Raw genomic sequence first — 20,821 nt, 5'->3', positions numbered from 1 at the left:
ATTCCTAGTCAGTCACTGGTTACAGGCCACCAGAAAGATGTAACTTCCAGGTATTTCAGCCCATGGTACCTGTTGTAGCCAGACTCTAAAGGTGGCCCCCAATGATCCCTGTCTTATGGTATTCACACCTTCGTGTAGTTCTCTCCTAATCCTGTTCCATGGCCAGTCTGTGTAGCCAATAAAATACAGCAGAAGCGATGGCATGTCACTTCTGAGATTAAGATATAAAAGACTGTGGCTTCCATCCTGGATTCTCTCTTTCTTGGATCAGTGCTTCTGGAGGAAGCAAGGTCTCCTTTTATGAGCAGTCCTATGAAAAGACGCATGATACAGACTCTCATAACAAGGAACTAAGGCCTCCAGGCAACAGGCAGCCAAGAACTGAGGCTTGAGTTTGAAGGCAGAGCCTCCAGCCCCACTCAAGCATCGAGCAGGCTGACTGCAGCCCCAGCTGAAGGGCTCCACTGTGCTCCTGGGACACGCCCCAAGCCAGAAGCATCCAGCTAAGTCGCTCCTGGTTTCCTGACCCTCGGAAATGATGTAAGGTAATAAATGCTTGTCATTTCATGTCACCTGGTTTTTGAACACTTTGTTAGGTAGCAACAGATAAATAATAATACATTAGGCTAATGTGCCTCCAGTAGCTGAAGGGTAGTTTCCGAAGAACTATAGGGAAGATTGTTTAGAAGAGAAGCACAAAGACACGGAGGGATGGGCAGAACCAACAAAAGAGACCTGAGGGGATGTGGGCAGGACATCAATCACGTCTGCTATTACTTTAAAACAAATGTTTCATGAAACAATACTTAACCTTACTACATGCGATGCATTTTGATAATATCTATCTTATCATATTCTCACTTGCTTTATTAAATGACAGAAGTGAGCCCTTAAACTGATTTCAAAATCCACTAACAGGTTGTGAACCACAGTTGAAAAACAGTGAACTTAATCATCTTTGAGGTCTCTTTTGGATCTAAACTTTCATACCTCAGAGGCAGCATGGCGTTCTTTTAATTTCTTTTTAATGTTTATTTATTTTTGAGAGAGAGACAGAGACAGAGTGTGAGCGGTGGTGGGGCAGAGAGAGAGAGAGAGAGACAGACAGACAGACAGAATCTGAAGCAGGCTTCAGGCTCTGAGCTGTCAGCACAGAGCCCAGTGTGGGACCCAAACTCACGAACCGTGAGATCATGAGCTGAGCTGAAGTCAGACGCTTAACTGACTGAGCCACCCAGGTGCTTCATTCTTAAATGAAGACTAACATTTATTGAGCCCCCATTATGTCAGAACTGTTTCTTTTTTTAAGTTTATTTATTTATTAAGAGGGTGGAGGAAAGGAGAGGCAGGCTCCACACTGTCAAAGCAGAGCCCAATGCAGGACTCAATCCCATGAACCGTGAGATCATGACCTGAGCCAAAACCAAGAGTCAGATGCTTAACTGTGCCACCCAGGTGCCCTGCCAGAACCGTTCTTCACATACATTGCCTCATGGAAAGACAGTAAGGTAGGTACTATTAATATCCCCATTTTACAGATGTGAAGACTGGTAAATGGCAGAGGCCAAAAGGAAACCCAGGCAGCCTGACTCCAAAATCTACCATCAAGAGTGCAGGCTCCTATGCCAGATTGCTTGGGTTCAAATCCTAATCCAGCTGATCCCTATATGTCTCTAATTTTGATGATGATATAAGCCAATTACTACAAGCCAGCAGTCTACTGATGGGGATACTTCTAACAAAAAATGTTTAGAGCCAGGGTTTTGTATGTCAACTGAATTCAGAGGTTAACTTATCGATAATCAGCTCGATGTTCTGGTCTGCTTTAGCCATGCTGGCCCAGTCTTCACCTTAAATACAGCCACTTGTACACTGAAGTAAGATGGGGCTCTGGCCTGGGTTATGTAACATCTGCATGCCTGAATGTCTAAAGTACATATCACTATAACTAGATAGAAGGAATTTCAATGCACTCATTTTTTATGTATTGGTTCATTAAAGTGCAATCAAATATAATTCTCTAATAAATGAATCTAAGCTAAAACAGATGAATCACAATTATGTAGAAAATATTCCTACTGGAGTCAATGAATGCTAATTAATCTTTGGATTGCAGAAATAAATAGGGTCCAATAAACATTATGATATAAATGACTAAAAATGGTAAAAAAAAAAAACAAAAAACGGCACAGAAGCTGCATCCCTCCAACTATCACCTTTTTGGCTGAATTCTTCTAAGCCAACTCTCCACTAATTACACTTTTATGTCACAGGAATGCAGTATTTATCATAGGTATTGAAGTCAGCATAAACGCATGATATCCTTTCAATTAAGATTATCAGTAACCAAAGATTCATGTATCTGCTGAATTATCTAGAGCTGCACACATGCAGGGGATACGTGTCAAGAGGATGTTCCGGCAGCCGCTGAGTGGTAAGGTGACTTAGAGTATTTAGGGAGAGGACAGAAACAAAAAAAAAATGGTTTATATACGACTTCACATGCTACTGCATGATTGTGGACTACTGGGCAACAAGAGTGACTGCAACCTGGCTTGGAATGCTTTTAGGAGAGGTAAGACCTGATTTCTTGTCAACTATTTTTTTGAGGAAAAAAAAGTCACTTTGAATATATTGCTAAAGAGGGAGTTACAGAAGGTATCATGACTCCACCAGGTTGAATATCAATCTAGATGTCCTGAAAAATTAACAATTTGAAATTTTTTCTAATTATAAACTTTTTTAAATGTTTATTTATTTTTACTTATTTTTTGAGAGAGAGAGAGAGCACGTGCACAAGCGCAAGTGGGGGAGGGACAGAGAGAATGGGAGACACAGAATGTGAAGCAGGCTCCTGGCTCCGCAATGCCAGTGCAGAGCCTGACGTGGAGCTCAAACCCACAAGCCGTGAGATCATGACCTGAGATGAAGTCAGATGCTTAACCGACTGAGCCACCCAGGCACCTCATGAAATTTTTTCTAATTATAAAAAAAAGCATGCTTTCACAGAGAATTTAGCAAATGCAGAAAATGTAAAAAATAAAAGAAAAAAATCACAAAATGAAAAGATATCGGGATTATAAGATGATAATTATCACTGTGTGTGTGCCTCCAAACTGGCATCATACTATATGTAGTTTTTATAATTTCATTGTTTTCACTGAGAAACATGCTATGGGAATTTGCCTCATTAATTTGATGGCTGCACAGAATTCCATTCTATGGACACTGTAACATTTGTGAATTCAATGGACACTAAAGCATTTGTAATAGAATCCAGTCAAGCAAACACAAATCACTCTATACGTCTACAGCAGAAACAACTTAATGCTACTGACTCGCTACAAAGGTATAAAAATGCTTTAAAAAATAAGGAAAAAGGCGTGTATCTGTTACATAGCTATTGCTATGTAACCGCTGCAAACTTACAGATATAAAACCAGAGTTATTTAAGAAAAAATTCTGTGGTTGACAATTTAGGCTGGGCTCAGCTAGTCAGTTTTCTGTTCTCAGTTGAGGTCCCTCATACATCCATGGTTGAGTGTGCATTGGCTTTGCTGACCTTGGCTGGGCTCCCTTAGATATTTGAGACCTCAGCTGGGACAAGAAGGCTGGCTAGACTCTGACACACATAGTTTCTCATTCGCTGGCAGGCTAGCATGGGCTTATTCCATCAGCAGTCAGGAGGCTCCAGAGAGTAAGCAGAAGCCTGTGAGTTCCCATGAGGACTAGGCTGGGGACTATCATAATGCCATTTTCTCTGCATTCTATTGTTCAAAGTAAGAAACAAGGCCAGCCCAGATTCAAAGAGTAGAGAAACAGATTCCACTCTTTATGGGAGGAGTTTCAAAATCACATGGCAATAGGGTATGGAAACAGGGAGAGAAAGAATTCTGGCCAGACCTGCAAACAACTGATCACAGTGTGTCCTACCTAGAGACCAGAAAGCTGCTTCCACTCTTGGGCTGAAGCCCACAAGCTCACACTTAATGCTGACCTGTGAGAGGTACTATTGCTGCATCTTTAGGAGATGCTGCCATCACTGAGTAGAAACTCAGGAGTCCATAAGCTTACTAATGCAATGAAAAGTGCACATAAAACATTCTCCAGGACAGATCACATGTTAGGCCACAAAACAAGTCTCAATAAATTTAAGAGGACTGAAATCACATCACACATTTTTTACAACCACAACAATATGAAACTAGAAATCAATTACAAGAAAAAACTGGAAAAAACAAAAACATGTGGAGGCTAAACAACATGTTACTAGACAACCAATGGGTCAATGAAGAAATCAAAGAGAAAATTAAAAAAATACATGGAGACAAATGAAAATGAAAACACAACAGTCCAAAATCTTCGGTATACAGCAAAAGTAGTTCTAGGAGAGAAATCATAGCAATATAAGCTTACCTCAAGAAACAAGAAAAATCTCAAACAATGTAACCTTACACTGAAAGGAACTAGAAAAAGAACAAAGACCAAAGTTAGTAGAAGGAAGACAGTAATAAAGATCAGAGTGGAAATAAATGAAATACAGACTAAAAAAGTAAAAATAAAAAAGATGAATGAAACCAAGAGCTGATTCTCTGAAGAGATAAACAAAACTTTAATCAGATTTGTCAAGAAAAAGAAAGGACAAAAATAAATAAAATCAGAAATGAAAGAGGAGAGCTAACAACTGGTAGCACAAAAATTCAAAGGATTATAAGAAACTGCTATGAAAAAGTGTATGCCAACAAATTGGACAATCTAGAAGGAATGGATATATTCCTAGAAACACACAATCTTCTAAAATGTAATCAGCAAGAAGTAGAAAATCTGAACCGATCAATTTCTAGCAATGAAATTGAATCAGTAATCAAAAACCTCCCAACAAACAGAATTCTGGGACCAGATGGATTCACAGGTGAATTCTACCAAACATTTAAAAAAGAGGCACTACCTATTCTCCTCAAATTACTCCAAAAAATAGAAGAGGAAGGAAGCTTCCAAATATATTCTACAAGGCCATCATTACCCTGATGCCAAAACCAAAGACAATACAAAAAAGAGAAAACTATAGGCCAATATCTCTGATGAACATAGATATAAAACTTCTCCACAAAATATTAGTACACCGTATTCAACAATACATTAAAAGAATCACCACAATCAAGTGGGATTTATTCCAGGGGATGCATGGATAGTTCATCTGCAAATCAATCAATGTGAATACCACATTAACTGAAGGAAGGATAAAAATCATGTGATCATCTCAACAGATGCAGAGAATGCATTTGTCAAAATCCAACATCCATTCATGATAAACAAGTGGGTTTACCAGGTACATACCTCAACTTACTAGAGGCCATATATGAAAATCCACAGCTAGCATCACACACAATGATGAAAAAACCGAGGGCTTTTCCTCTAAAATCAGGAACAAAACAAGGATGTCCGCTCTCACCACTGCTATTTAACATAGTACTCGAATTCCTAGTCACAGCAATTAGACAAGAAAAAGAAATAAAAGCCATCCATATTGGTGAGGAGGAAGTAAAGTTGCCACTATTAGCAGATGACCTAGAAAACCCTAAAGACCCCAGTAAAAAACTAGTAGAATAAATTCAGTAAAGTTTTAGTATACAAAATTAATATACATAAATCTGTTGCATTTCTATACCCTAATAATGAAGTAGCAGAAAGAGGAATTAATAAAACAATTCCCTTTACAATTTCACCAAAAAGAATAAATACCCAGGAATAAACTTAACCAAGGAGGTGAAAGACTTGTGCTCTAAAAACTATAAAACACTGGTGAAAGAAAGTGAAGTTGATGCAAACAAATGGAAAGATAAATCATGCTCAGGGACTGGAAAAATATTATTAAAATGTCTGTACTATCCAAAGCAATCTAGAGATTCAAAGCAATCCCTATTAAAATACTAATAGCATTTTTTCACAGAAATAGAATAACCTCAAAATCTGTACAGAACCACAAAAAAAAAAAAATAGCCAAAACAATCTTGAGGAAGGAAAACAAAGCTAGAGGTATCACAATCCCAAATTTCAAGATATACTATAAGGCTATAATAAAACAATATGGTACTGGCCCAAAAATAGACACAGATCAACAGAGCAGAATACAAAACCCAGAAGTAAATCCACATCTATATGTTCAACTAATCTATGACAAAGGAGGCAAAAATATACAATGGGAAAAAGACATTCTCTTCAACCAATAGTGTTGGGAAGACTGGACAGCTACATGCTAAAGAATGAAACTGGACCACTTTCTTATACCATACACAAAAATAAACTCAAAATACATTAAAGACTTAAATGTGAGATCTGAAATAATAAAACTCATAAAAGAAAACACAGACAGTAATGTCTTTAACATTGTCCTTAGAAACATTTTTCTAGATATGTCTCCTCATGCAAGGGAAATAAAAGCAAAAAAGGTCTATTGGGACTACACCAAAATAAAAAAAACTTTCGCACAGTGAAGGAAGCCATCAACAAAATGAAAAGGAAACTTACTGAATGGGAGAAGATATCTGCAAATGATATATCTGATAAGGAATTAATATCCAAAATACACAAAGAGCTTCTACAACTCGACACCAAAAAAACAATCCAGTTACAAAATGGGCAGAGTACCTGAATAGACATTTTTACCAAGACATCCAGATGGCCAACAGACACATGAAAAAATACTCAACATCACTAATCACAAGGGAAATGCAAATCAAAACCACAATGAACTATCACCTCACACCAGTCAAAATGGCTAGTATCAAAAAGACAAGATATAACAGGTTTGAGTGACGATGTGGAGAAAAAGGAACCCTTGAGCACTGCTCGTGGGAATGCAAGTTGGTGCAGCCATGGTGGAAAACGGAACTTCCCCCCAAAAATTAAAAACAGAATTACCATATAATTCAGTAGTTCCACTACTGAATATTTACCTGAAGAAAAAGAAAACAGTAATTCAAAAAGATATATGCACCCCTACGTTTATTGCAGCATTATTTACAACAGCCCAAATATGGAAGCAACACAAATGTCCATCTATAGATGAATGAAAGAAATAGTATGTATTCCCATTTGGTTGAGATATGAAGGGATTATTCTTAAGTCATAATTATACATTTTTGTATTGTATCCCCAAATACACAAAAGTTTTATCTGCCTTTCCCTATGTCCAATAGCCACAGGATAAAAAGGAGATCCCAACAACAATTTTTCAAAAAGCATTTCTAGGGTTTAGCCGCTATACAGTGTTTGGTTTTAATAATTTATTTTTTACTATAAATGTAATACTGCTCGTAAAAAAATCAAGTGAGCATTTTCAGTGGTGAAATTCCATTGTAATACAACTCACTGCTCAAAGATTGTCATGTATTCTCATCCTGATTTTTTTGTGTGAACATTCTACTACATTTTATTTTTATACTTAGGAGTTTATAATTCTCTCCTACAAGTTGTTTTTATAACTAAAAATTATATATTATGTATTATATTTTGATGTATTATATATATACATGTATATACAATATATATGTATATATTATGTATTATATTTTGATTAAATATATTTAATATTAGAAACCTAGCTCATAAAATTCTATAGTATAGATATGCTAAAATTTATTTTATGGTTCACCTTCCCCAGTAGAGTATACTCCCTGAGGACAAGGACCTGGTTTGGCTTGGTCACAGCTATATCCCCAGTGCTTAGAAAAGTGTCTGGCAAATGGTAGGCGCTCAAAAATTTTGTAGAATGAATGACTGAATGTCAAAACACTATTGATGAAGAGTTGTATTCGTTTTTACTATTCCAGTAATGCATTTTGCAACTCCTAATCTTCTAGTGGTATTTTATACATCTATTTATTTTTGTAGGGTAAAATCATAAAAGAAAACAAAACAAAACCGAAGAACTTCAACCTCTCTCAATTTCCTCCCAACACGTTCAGGAAGTCCCCAGTGTGAAGGGAGGTGGCACTTGAATTTATAAATCTGGTCTTCCCAGCTACCACCTTGTGCTGCCACTCTAGTCTCACCAATGTAGTCCTGTTACTAAATGGCATTGGCTTTTTCCTTCATTTTGGCTTGTGCTATTCGAGGAGGTTGTCTGAATGTCTTGTGTTTCCACCCCATGTTCTGAGATATTCAACTGCTAGTCTGTCAAAATGAGAACAGTACCCTTTGTCCCTGCTAAGTTTTCATGCAGCAGGCTATATCAGCTATAAAACTTCATGCTCCCAGTATTTTCATGAACTTTTTTTTTCTCATTTAGATTTTTTTTTTTTTTTTAAACATGTGCTTCTTCCCCAGGCTTGGGGGTAAATCCATTCAAGGAAAAAGCATGATTCATTCTACATCCTCCTCCACGTCCTAACGAGCTGTCCTCAGAACAAACCTAACCCTCTGATGCTTATGAAGGTTTCTTAAACCAAATTGGCATACTTCATATCTCTCCTCTCTTTGGGTGCATGCTTTCCTGAGTGGCTTTTGCAAACATACCTTTCGCAGGTGCCGTCTCAGTCATGCAGAAATTTCTGATACCCAGGGAGAAAGTCATCTTGGTGTTCAGGTAAGGACCCTGGAAGCACAGAGATATATTAATAAATATAGAAATTTAGATGAATGGGGGTGCCTGGGTGGCTCAGTCAGGTAAGCATCCGACTCTTGATTTCAGTTCAGGTCCCAATTTCACAACCAAGAGATCAAGCCCCATGTCGGGGTCCACGCTGACTGTGGACCAGGTTAGGATTCTCTCTCTCTTTCACTCTGCCTCTCCCCTGTTCATGCACACACCACGCATGCTTGCTCGCTCGCTCTCTCTCTCTCAAAATAAACATCTTAAAAAAGAAATTCAGATGAATGCACATACACTCAAATTTCATCTAAGCAAGTTTTCAAACAGTTCAAGGTTTTCTGCCTACTAAGTCCTACAACCTTAGTGTTTTAAACTTTTGGGAGGGCCTCCTATTATATATGATTATTTCAAAATTCTGAGAAAGAGAATAAATACAAAAAAGAGGAAATAAAATCCTTTATAACCTCACCGGCCAGATCTACCGGTGTGAAAATTTTATACACATTTTTAAATGTTATCTCTATGCCCAAGGTGGGGTGAACTCACAACCCCAAGTTTAAGAGTTACACGTTCTACCAACTGAGCCAGCCAGGTACACCAATTTGTACACATTTTCTTCTAATTTCTTTTCTATATGTTCTTACATAGTTGAGGTCATATTGCATATATATTTTTGATGACTTTTTCTTATTAGAACAAAAATTTCCCTTTGTGACTAAACAAGTTCTTCATATACATACTTTGTAATAACTGTAAGCCAGTCCCTTGCCTGGATGTACCATATTTGGGGACTACACATTTTAAAAGCTGCCCTCCAAGTTTACTGAAACTAAAAGTCATATTCTGTTCCTCCTTTTCCTTCATTACCCCAATCCACTGGGTCCTAGAGGCTGTGTATTCTTTTTTAAAATTTTTTTTAACGTTTTTATTTATTTTTGAGACAGGGAGAGACAGAGCATGAACAGGGGAGGGTCAGAGAGAGGGAGACACAGAATCTGAAACAGGCTCCAGGCTCTGAGCTGTCAGCACAGAGCCCGACGCGGGGCTCGAACTCACGGACCGCGAGATCATAACCTGAGCCGAAGTCAGACGCTTCACCGACTGAGCCACCCAGGCGCCCCGAGACTGTGTATTCTTAAGCAGGTTCTTTTATCCACCCCAGGGGTTTCCATCCCAGCTAGAGCATCTGTGGAGCTTTTAAAAAATACTGATCGCCATGGCCCCACCACAGACCGGGTCAATCAGAATGTCTGGGGGCCGGCGCCCAGGCATCTGTGAGTCTGTGAGCTCTCCGGCAGATTTTCCTGCTGCCGGAGTTGAGACACACTGCTCTGGCACCTCCTCCAGCCTCACTGCCATTTGCCGAGGTCTAGCCCACATCAAGTCCCAGGCAGGTGACTGCAGTTGCTTCCTAACTCCAGTTCCTTTCCTGAATGCTGGTCAGGTCACATCACTTCTACTGAGAGCCCCTCCGATGCTCTCTACTGCCTACACAAGAGTGTAACTTGCCTGGGCAAGGCTCTCCTCCCCTGCAGCCCTACATTTCTGCATCCTTTCCTACTCTATGTCCTCTGGCGCACCTCACCACTCTTCTACGTGTTCTGCTTTGTTTTATTCCTGCTGTGCCATAGCCTGTAAGGATCTCCTTCTCCTTTCCTCAATCACCGCCATTATTTTAGTCACACTTCAAGGTCCATTTCAAACATCCCACCCTTCTTCGATCAGTCAACAATCATCTACTGAGTGACTACTGTGTGCCATCTATTTGGTCAGCACGTTCTGAGTTGCTACTTCATCTAGGTGGTGGGGATGCAACAGCGAATACAACAGACAAAAAATACCTGCCATGTGGAGCTTAGTGGGGGAGGCAGACAACAGAACAAAAATGCGAATAAGAACGTGGTAGGGAAGTGCCACATAGGGGATTAGAACATATAGGACTGGGTGGCTATTTTCATCTGAAATGGCCTTTCTGACGAGGTGACGACTATGCTTAGGTCTGAATGGCAGGAAGGAAGGGAGCAAGCATTCAGAGTTCGGGGGCAAAGCATTCTAATGATGGGACCAGCCAGCATGAAGGCTTTCAGGTGGAACCAAGTGTGATTGAAGAACACAGAGAAGGCCAGAGAGGCTGAAGCACAGGGGTAGAGGGAGAAATTAACAGGAGAGGACGTCGCGGCCAGCTCATGTGTGCTTACTAAGTCAGGGCAAAGGGCTGAAATTTGATTCTTTGTACAATGATGGAAAGCCACTGGAGGGTTTTAAGCAAGAGAGTGACATGATATGGCTTGTGTTTGAATAAGCTCACTCTGGTTGCTGTGTGAACAAAAGATTAACGGTAGCAGGGACCAGGGAGGAGCCTTGGTGGACAGTCCGGTTCTCCTTGAAGTACTGCTGAAGTTAAGGCAAATGAAACTCAAAAGCCCCCCTTACTTCAGGCAAAATATTAAAATTCTTATTATTATCTACTGGGGCCTGGATGGGCTGACCTCTCTCCAGCCTCCCGTATGCCGTCTTTGGCCCTGCTATTGAGCCTTGCTGACTCTGTCAGCTCTCCAAATGCAGCATTCCTTCAGGCCTCAGAGCCTTCAGGCTTGCTGTGGTTATTTGTGTGATAAAATATACATAACATAAAGTTCTCTATTTTAACCATTTCAAAGTGTACAATTCAGTGGCCTTGAGTACATTCACTAGGGGGTGTCTAGCTCCAGAACTTTTTCATCACCTCAAGAGGAAACCCTGGAACTGCTAAGCAGTCATTTCCCATGGCCCCTGCCCCCAGCCCAGGCAACCACTAATCTGCTTTCTATCTCTATGCACTGGCGTGTTCTGGATCGTGCATACAAATGTAGTAACACAGCAAGCGGGCTGTGTGTGCCGCTTCTTTCACTCGGTAGCTTTTCAAGGTTTATCTACATTATAGCGTGTGTCGTTACCTCATTCTCTTTAATGGCTGAATAATATTCCCTGGTATGGATCGACCACATTTTGTTGATCTGTTCGTCAGCTGGTAGACGTTTCGGCTGTTTCCACCTTTCAGCTGTTGTGACTAGTGCTGCCGTGAACAGTCATGTATGAGCTTCTGTTTGAACACCCGTTTTCATTTCTTTTGGGTCCATACCTGGCAGTGAAATTGCTGGGTGATAGGGTGGGCGTGGTTGTTTTGAGCAACTGGAGATCAGTGAGTCTTAAGATGTTACTAGTTTCCTGTGATTGCGCTAACAAAGTATCACAAAATGGGCAGCTTACACGACACAAATTTATTGTCTCACAGTTTTGGGGGCCAGAAGTCTCAAATCAGAGTGTCAGCAGGGCCATGGTCCCTCTGAGGCTGGGTAAAACTGTTTCTTGCCTCTTCTACTCCTTGGCGTTCCCTGGCTTGCAGCTGTATCATGCCAACTGGTCGTATGCCCTTCCCACGTGTGTCTCTGTGTCTTCACACGGACCCCTCCTCGTGTCTCTTCTTCTTTTAAGGACACCAGTCATACTGGAATAAAGGCTGACCCTCCTCCAGTATGACCTCATCCTAGCTTAAATAATTGCACCTGCAACAACCCTAGTTCCAAGTAGGGTCCCATTCTGAGGTAGTTAAGGTAGAACTTCAACATACCTTTTGGGGGACACAGTTCAATCCATGACAAACTGACAGAGATTACTGTGCATCTGACTCTCCTAGGGATCTTGTTAACATGGGCTTCGCGTGGGGCCTAAGGTTCGGCATTTTCAACAAGCTCTCCCAGCAGATGCCAGTGCCACTAGTTCAAGGGCAGGGTGACCAACTTTTTCTGGTTTGACAAAGACTTTCCTGGCTTTAACAATGAAAACCCAGAGTGCAAGGAAACCCCTCAGTCCTGGGAAAACTGGGATAGTTTGTCCCCCTATTGTATCACCCAGACCATAATTTGAGTAGCAAGGATTTAGCTATCAGCTATGTTAATTTACCCAAGAATTACATTATTGAATATCATTATTGAATATTTACTTTTAATTCAATGTATTATTGAATATTTACTTTTGTTTTTGCTGGAACAGTCCACATTTTCAAGAATCTGGACCTAAAAGGTATCCCTAGAACGCTCAAAACGGAAATCGTTGACCTGATGGACGCCGTCTGGGAATATCACGCGTTAACTCATGAAATTATCTATGATGCTCAGCAGTGTCCCTGTTAGGTTGAAAACTGAGATTTCTGACTCCGTTACAGAGTAATTAGGCATGGGCAAGACCTTTTGAGGCTAAGGGTGGCCACGGGGTTTGAAGTGTTCACTATCCTTTTCCTGCTGCTGCCTGGGGACTGTAAACACGTAGGAGAAAGCTTTCTGAAGTTGGCTAAAGGTCATTGCAATAAGGACAGTATCCCTCAACTCTTGATTCCTATCAGGACCACCTGAGACCTCACCCCACAGCAAATGATTCAGGCCACCTGGGATTGGGCACAGGCAGTCAGTGTTTTGCTTTGCTTTTTTAACAATAAGCTCTCCAGGTGATGCAAATGAGTAACCAGCGTTGAGAATAATTGTGCGGGAACTGCCTTTATAACACAAACCTTGCCAATCTGCTCCTAATCTTTTTTTTCACCTGAACCCATATTCCTCTCCACTCCCCTCTATGCCAACATATCCTTTTGTTATGGTTGATCATTTCCTTAAGCAGGTTCTCCTCTTCCTCCTGTTTGAGTCCTGTTTATACAATGACCTCACTGACCTCAGACCATGTTCAACTTACTGGAGGTAATAATTATTCCTGCAACAACTGACCTTGGCCGGCTTTCCTCAAGCCTACTGACTGCTTTTTTACTCTTTCACAAAAGGTGTCCTTAACATTATCCACGGTAGAGTTAGCCTGAGCTAGTGTTGCTATTTTGACCGCAGAATCTCTCAGGAATCAGGCTAAATCTCCCACAGAATCTGTACTGTGTGTTCCTCTACAAACCAGCCACAGGAAATCAGGGTGGAGTGTACATTATTTTTTTATTGGGGTATAATTCACATGTCATAAAAGCCGCCCTTCTGAGGGTACAATTCAGTGGGTTTTAGTATGTTCACAAAATTGTGCAACCATCACCACTAATTCCATAATATTTCCGTCCCTCCAAAAAGAAACCCCCAACTCATTAACAGTCACTCTTTATTCCTGCAGCCCCTCCCCCTGCAACCTCTATTTCTGTCTCTCTGGATCTATTGTGGACCTTGCCTCTAAATGGATTATTCAACACTGGTCTTTTGTGTCTAGCTTATTTCACTTAGCAGATTTTCAAGGTTCATACATGCAGCATAGATAAGCAGTACTTCATTCCTTTTTGTGGCTAAATAATTTTCCATTGTATGGATTTACTACAGTATGCTTATCCATGCATAACTGATGAACATTCAAGTTGTTTCTGCTTTGGGGTTACAATAAATAGTGCTATGATCATATGTTTTCATACCTTTTGGGTACATATCTAGGGGTAGAATTGCTTGATCACACAGTATCTCTTATGCTTAGCTTTTTGAGGAAGTTCCAAATTGTTTTTGAACATTATTTTTTTGACCTTGATACAGCTCTCTTTCCTGGGTGTGAGGTGGTTTGTTGGACTTGTTAGGGTGGGAAAAATGGTTCTCAGGCATTTTAAACATTTTTTTCTGTTATCTGCTAAACATTTTATGTGCAGGAAGAATGGTACCTTCGTACAGAAACATGCCATTCAGCATCATTTCAAAATGTGACCTCTAAAAAATGGCGCTCCTGCGGTGGCCAGTCTTTGGGGTGTCTGAGCTCCCAGGTTCCTGACCATCCCTCCAGCTGTATCTCCGGCCACCTGTCACAGTCTGTTCCTGGCACAGACAAGGCTTGCTTGTTCCAAGAACACGACTACTGGGCCACTTCCATCTGAGAAGGCCTGGTGGGGTGTCTAAATGCAGAAACGTGCCCGCTTTTCGGGGATACCCATAAAGCTCGCGGCGCCAGGTGCACACAGCCCTGCAAATGTAAAAGCCTTACGGTGCATAAAGCAGAAACTTACGTGCCTCGGTGGCCTGGAAGAGATTGTGTTGACCTCCGACCCCGCCCCCAGGCTCTTCCATTCCCTCCCCGCGGCCCTGCCCGGCTCTTCGCCTCGGTGGGGGGGGGGGGGGGGTCTGAGCCTGCGCGGGCTTGCCCGCGCGGGCGGCCTTCTCAGCATGCGCAGTCACTGCCAGCCCAACTCCTTAAACTGGAGCCCCGCGGAATGCGCGCTCACGCACGCGCACGGCCTCATCTGCGCGTGCACGGAGCCTCTCGCGGCACGCGCCCCCGCCCCGCCCCGCCCCGCCTCCTCCCCCCTCCCGCGCGCCCGCCCGCCGCCCGCCGCCGCCGCCGCCGCCGCCGGAGCTCTGTAGTATGGCATCGAGGAGAATGGAGACCAAACCTGTGATAACCTGTCTCAAAACCCTCCTCATCATCTACTCCTTCGTCTTCTGGGTGAGTGGCCACGCCAGGCGGGTGGCCGGGCCTCCGGCCGTCCATCCTTATAGTGATGCTCGGAGAAAGGAAGAGGGGTGAAAAAACCCAAACCAAAAATCTAATCTCGGTCCCCTGCTTAAGGAAATAGGTTCAGGGGGCTGGGTTGGGGCTGCAGGATGTCGGGGTGCAAGCTTGGGGCTGCTGGGACCCTGGACCCCGCCCGGCGCGGGCTGCAAGGGGCTGCGTGGTGGCGGTGACTGCAGGTTGTCGATCTTTCCAAATTTGTTTTAATGCGCGGATTTATTTTTTAAGCTCGCGGGATAGAGTCAGCCTCTAGGGAAAGTTGCGGCTTTATTCCTCTATTTTCCTCTCTGGACACCCCTCCCCGGCCTCCCTTACGATCCTGTTCGCGGTGTCTCTGGGAGCTAACCTGGCTGGGAGAGGGCGCGGGAGTACTGGGTTTGATCCCAGATTCCCGGTTATTCCCAGCCCCGCGGGGCTGCGGGAGGGAGGCGCCAGGAGTCCTGTGCCTGCCTGGCTGGGCAAGGGCGACCAGGGCCCCCCAAACGCACTGATGGGGAGAGGGCGCTGCAGTCGCACGGAGACGCACTGACCTGAGAGGGTCTTACATAAACTAGGGGCATCTTTAAGCTTTCTCAGAGACCCAGGAGGTGGGTCTTATGACCCTTTTCCCACTCCCCTCCACCCCTCCACTCTTCATCTGGTCTTTCGGTCATTGCGCGTACCCAAGCCGCAGAGTCCTGGGGGAGGACCCCTGCCACTTGGTGACAGCAGTAGCGCCCCAACTCTACTCCCCACCTAACCGGTGCTGCTCCCAGTCCTTGAAGCTCAATGCAGAAGGGTGACGTCAGCCCCTCAGCTGAGGCCTCGGGGGGCTGCGTGGTGCACCTCGCGGAGGGATGCGCCCTTATGCGCGCGGGGGTAGGTGGAGGAGGGGGGGGGGCTCAAGGCTTGTGCCTTACCTCATCCTGTTTGGCAATTCGTGGGATCAGTGCAGGGCTGACACTGCAGTGATTCACTTGGAGGGGTGGGTGGTACCTAAAGACCGTTCCCTGTTGTTTCTCTTTCCATGTAGAAACCCCCTCCCTCCCCAAGTTCTGCATTTCCACACCAAGCCACAGCCACTCTGCAGGAGAATGAATGTCTGTTACCTCCTTCCGCCCACCCCAATAATAATTTGGGTCATTTCACCTTCCCAGGCAGTCATTTTGAAACCTGAGGCTCTGTAGAAAAAGCTAATCCCGCCTTTGGTCGTTTTTTCTCCGTGTCACCCCCCACCCCAATTAGCCCTAATTCTGGTTTGAAACTGGGCACAGTACCGTATGAGACTCGGGTTGACGGTGAGGCAAGCTGTTTGTAATGACCAAGGCAGGAGCTGAGATTTATTAAGGATGAAAAAAAAATCTCTCATGTGCCCCCTCCCCCCCCCCCCCCCCCCGCTGGCATTTCCTTGTCACTGGCATTGGTGATGCTTCAGATCCAAGAAACTGTGGACTCTAGGGACCGGACATTCCAAGAGATCTGCAGTAAGATAGGATAGATTAACTGGTATATCACACAAGGCAGACACAGAAATGGACTTTATTTGGACTGAAAACGACACAGGTTGAAAATTTAGCCGAAACTTTCCAGTAGCCATTCCTGGGAACTGATTTAGCCTTTTATTTATTTCCTTAAATCTCTGTGTTTGGCACTTTAGTATTTACTTGACTTCCTATTTGTTACTGGAGTAAATCATATGGGTGATTATTTTGAGCTTCCTGAAAAATAAGATTTACAGTATATAGGGAGTGTTCTTCGGCATCACTGCAGGCTGGTACAGAAGGGAGTCTTCTAGACTGAGGCTTTTCATATCTCTTTAACTCTTCTTGCTTACCTCCTGCTCCCACCCCATGCATATAATTACTTAATGCTCCCTAATAAATCGTAAACAAGCACTGTATTTTATGTCCTCTGACGTTCGTGATACCTGCGTTTTAAGTTTTTTATAATCTCAAATAAAATGTTTACCTGGAGCATTTTCAGTAGTTTAAATAGCATTCAGTAATCATTTCACAACCAAAAGAATGAGATGTCTCCAGATTCAAGAGTATTTTAAATAAGACATTGTCGTTAATAAAGTGTTGTTCAAATGTCATGTTTCCATTGTACTTTAAATGCTGGTTGTTGTTTTTTTATAAAACACCTTATTGAAATGTAATTCATATACTATATAATTTACTTTTTTAAGAATGTACAATCCAGTGGTTTTTAGTATATTCACAGATAAGTGCAACCATCAGCCCGGTCAGTTTTAGAACATTTTCATCATTTTTAAAGAAACTCCATACGTTTAGCTATTCTCCTCCTCCCCCTCCCCTCCCCAAGTAATCACTAATCTAATTTCTGCCTCTAGATTTCCCTATTCTGGACATTTTATATAAATGAAATCATATAGTATGTGGTCTTTGGTGATTGGTTTCTTTCATTTAACGTAACGTTTTCAAGATTCATCCATGTTCCTTCTTTTTATTGCCAAATAATACTGCATCGTATGACTATATCACATTTTGTTCATCTGTTTGTCCATTAATGGGCATTGGGGTTGTTTCTACCTTTTGGATATTGTGAATAATGATGCTATAAATGTTCACATACAAATGTTTGTGTGAACATATATTTTCAATTCTCTTTCCTGGGAATTGCTGGGTCATGTAGTAACTGTATGTTTAATTGTTTGAAGAACTGCCAGACTGTTTTCCAAAGTGACTGCACCATTTTATATCCCACCCCCCACCCCCAGCAGTGTTGGGGGGTTCTGGTTTCTCCACGCCCTTGCCAACATTTGTTATTATCTGACTTTGTGATTCTAGCCATTTTAGTAGGTATCTCATTGTGGTTTTGAGTTGAATTTAACTGATGAGTAATGATGTTGAGCATCTTTTTATGTGCTTCTTGGTCATTTGTATATCTTCCTTGAAATGTCTATTCATATCCTTTGCCCATTTTTTATTTGGGTTATTCATTTATTATTGAGTTGCAAGTGTCCTTTACTTTTTGATTCAAGTCTCTTATCAGATATACCGTATGCACATATTTTCTCCTATTCTGTGGACTTCCTTTTCACTTCCTTGATGGTGTCCTTTGAAGTACAAAAGTTTTTATTTTGACAAAGTCTAGCTTGCCTATTTTTCTTTTGTTGCTTGTGTTTTGGGTGTGCTATCTAGGAATGCTTTGCCAAATTCAAGATCATGAAGAAAATGCTGTTGATTAGAGTGATTTATCAATTCAGTAAATACAGTTGGCAAATTTATATCTAGAACTATGTCTGGCACATTGTAGGTACTCAAATATCTGTCAAAACTTCTGGGGTTAGGTTAGGTAATTAACTAAAAAGATGACCTTAGTTCTTTTAAGTGGAAGATGAAGGGAAGATTAGTCAGAATTGTTTCCTTTGTGTTCTTTGTGAATTGCTTTCGTGGGACAACCTCTCTTCTCTTCCGTTTAGATTTAGGACCAGAAGATATTCGAACTTAAAATGATGGTAGACCAGTAACATCAAGGGGTGGATGCACCTGAGTGTATACTAAAGCAGAAATCTAATGTTATGGAAGAGAGATCTTTGTTTTATCTTGTCTCCTCTTCTGTCTACAATCATTCTCCCTTTCTGAGGTATTCCTCTAGAGCAATGGTTCTCAACAGGTGACATTTTTGTTCACCCATCTCCTGACATTTGGCAGTATCTGGAGACCTTTTGGGTTGCAGCTGGGGTTGGAGTGCTATTGGCATCTAGTGGATAGAGGCCACAAGGGCTGCCGAACATCCTATAAAACACAAGACAGACCTCACAACAAAGAATTACCTGGTTCAACGTTAACAGTGCCTGCAACCTCTATACTATTGGACTTTATACAGTAGTAAGTCCTACGAAGAAAAATAGAGTCTTATGCAAATTATATTTAGTAGTGTTTGGAACCGCCAAACCAGAGCATGCTCAACACAATCCCGGGTTAGAGGAAAAACAGTCTCTATAGTGCACTGTAATTCTTTTTTGAAGATAAAAGGTAGGTAGTTCTTTATATAATAGTGTCTAAAAGCATAAGACGATTTGTCTTCCAGTAAATGACATCACTTGAATGCTAGGTAAATGGATCATTTATTTTTCCTGGTTTATATGTCTCATTTTCAGATTTATAGAAGAGGAGGAAAAAACACACCTAGGAGTAAGTTATCCTGTGCTTCAAAGACTAGTAAACAGTGCCTGGCACATAATAGGTTTACTCAGGAAGTACTGAATGAATGAATGAATGAATGAATAAATTTTATTGACTACTCTTAGGCTCATTGATTTATTTCAATTTACCTTAATTTGTATATTAAAGTAATTGGGAGGCTTTTCAAAACAGTCTCCTTTCCAGTCTACCTGTGGTGATTTAAATGTGTTCCTGACATTAATACATGCAAACATGGGACAGAGGACTTTCTAAAGAATAGCTTATCCTAATGATAGTTCAGTTATTATATTTTTATGGTCAGCTAGTTTCCCAGACATTTTAGTTATCTAAAATTTTCGTTGGAATTTAATGTCTTAAGCTTGAATACAAAAGGTATCTATTTTGTCCTAATACAAAGCAAAATGTCTCTTCTTCATGACAAATATAATTATTTTCAACAAGTGGGGCAGTTTTTTAAACATGCCACTTATTAGGTAAATTCTGTTTTGACTTATAATTTTTAATGTATTTTAGACACTCATGTGAGTTCTAAATCCACGGCATCTAAATCCACTAAATAATGTGTGAAGAAAAATATCCTTCACTTCATTCCAGTGTATATTAGATTTGATTTCTTCGTTAAATATCCAAGGACCTAATTAGCTTATCAGTAATGCTATCAAACTGTCTTATGGCAAAATATGAGTGCTTCTTTTTTTTTTTCACTTGATAAGCATCACCAATCTTTTTTGGGGGGAGGATTTAAACTTTTTTTATTTTATTTTCGAGAGAGAGAGTGTACAAGCAGGGGAGGGGGCGGGGGGAGAGAGAGAGAGAGAGAGAGAGAGAGAGAGAGAGAATGAATGAATCTCAAGCAGGCTCCATGCCCAGTGCAGAGCCAGGCATGAGGCTTGATCCCACGACCCTGGGATCATGACCTGAGCCAAAATTAAGAGTTGGATGCTCAACGGACTGAGCCACCCAGGTGGCCCCTTTTTTTTTGAGAGGAATTAAAAGAAACGGTCAAAATATTTTTCTTTTTTATTTTATCATCTAGAAAGTTTAGGTCCTTGGGTTAAATAGAGGAGAAAAATATCTTAATGAGAATTCCCTAACATTTTACTAAGTGTTTGAGTTTTGGCACATACTGAAGTTCATACTTACTATTTTGCATGTGTGTGTAATTCAATAAACAGTCATTAAAGGGCTTTTATACGCCAGGTATTTCAATAGAATGTTTACCAACTTTTGCCAGCTGCTGCTTTTAGCGTTTTACCTTCATTTTTAGGTAATGCACTTATTTTACTACTTCTCAACTAGTAGGTGTTATATATTGTCTTCCCACTATGGAAGATGAAGATTAGCTCTCCTACCCCTTTCTCCCACACTCACATCCTTTCTCTATTGGGATAGACCCCAGTGTATTATTTATCATTATCATATATCATTCTGGTTAGAGCAGTAGCCAGTTGTTACATTAATGTGACTAGGTAAGCCTATTCATAGATGAGCCATTTAGTGTGTATATTATGATTATGTGCACAGCTTTTTGTTTCCTCTGTTAAAAATTGCCTTGTTTTATATCCTTTGC

General features: G+C 41.4%; 2 protein-coding genes across 3 annotated transcripts in view; one reads left to right on the top strand and one right to left on the bottom strand.

Moving 5' to 3' along the window:
• The window catches only part of LOC109248010 (ferritin light chain-like), a 67,640-nt gene extending 52,799 nt beyond the window's left edge, over positions 1–14,841 (bottom strand). Inside the window, exons 1-2 of the mRNA XM_053891714.1 lie at positions 14,598–14,841; positions 8,518–8,596 (exon numbers count right to left, since the gene is read on the bottom strand). Of these exons, the coding sequence (XP_053747689.1) occupies positions 8,518–8,596; positions 14,598–14,756 (238 nt within the window). The 5' untranslated portion in view covers positions 14,757–14,841. The remainder of the gene's footprint in view (positions 1–8,517; positions 8,597–14,597) is intronic.
• A 60-nt stretch (positions 14,842–14,901) lies between these two features.
• TSPAN7 (tetraspanin 7) overlaps positions 14,902–20,821 on the top strand; it is a 127,524-nt gene continuing 121,604 nt past the window's right edge. For both annotated transcript variants that reach the window (XM_019417287.2, XM_019417286.2), the window contains exon 1: positions 14,902–15,034. In XM_019417287.2, the coding sequence (XP_019272832.1) occupies positions 14,954–15,034 (81 nt within the window). In that variant the 5' untranslated portion in view covers positions 14,902–14,953. The remainder of the gene's footprint in view (positions 15,035–20,821) is intronic.

The sequence above is a fragment of the Panthera pardus genome, unplaced genomic scaffold (assembly GCF_024362965.1).
Source record: "Panthera pardus isolate Hobbes unplaced genomic scaffold, ASM2436296v1 HiC_scaffold_27, whole genome shotgun sequence".
Classification (NCBI taxonomy): domain Eukaryota; kingdom Metazoa; phylum Chordata; class Mammalia; order Carnivora; family Felidae; genus Panthera; species Panthera pardus.
This window is presented reverse-complemented; position numbering and strand designations above follow the sequence as displayed.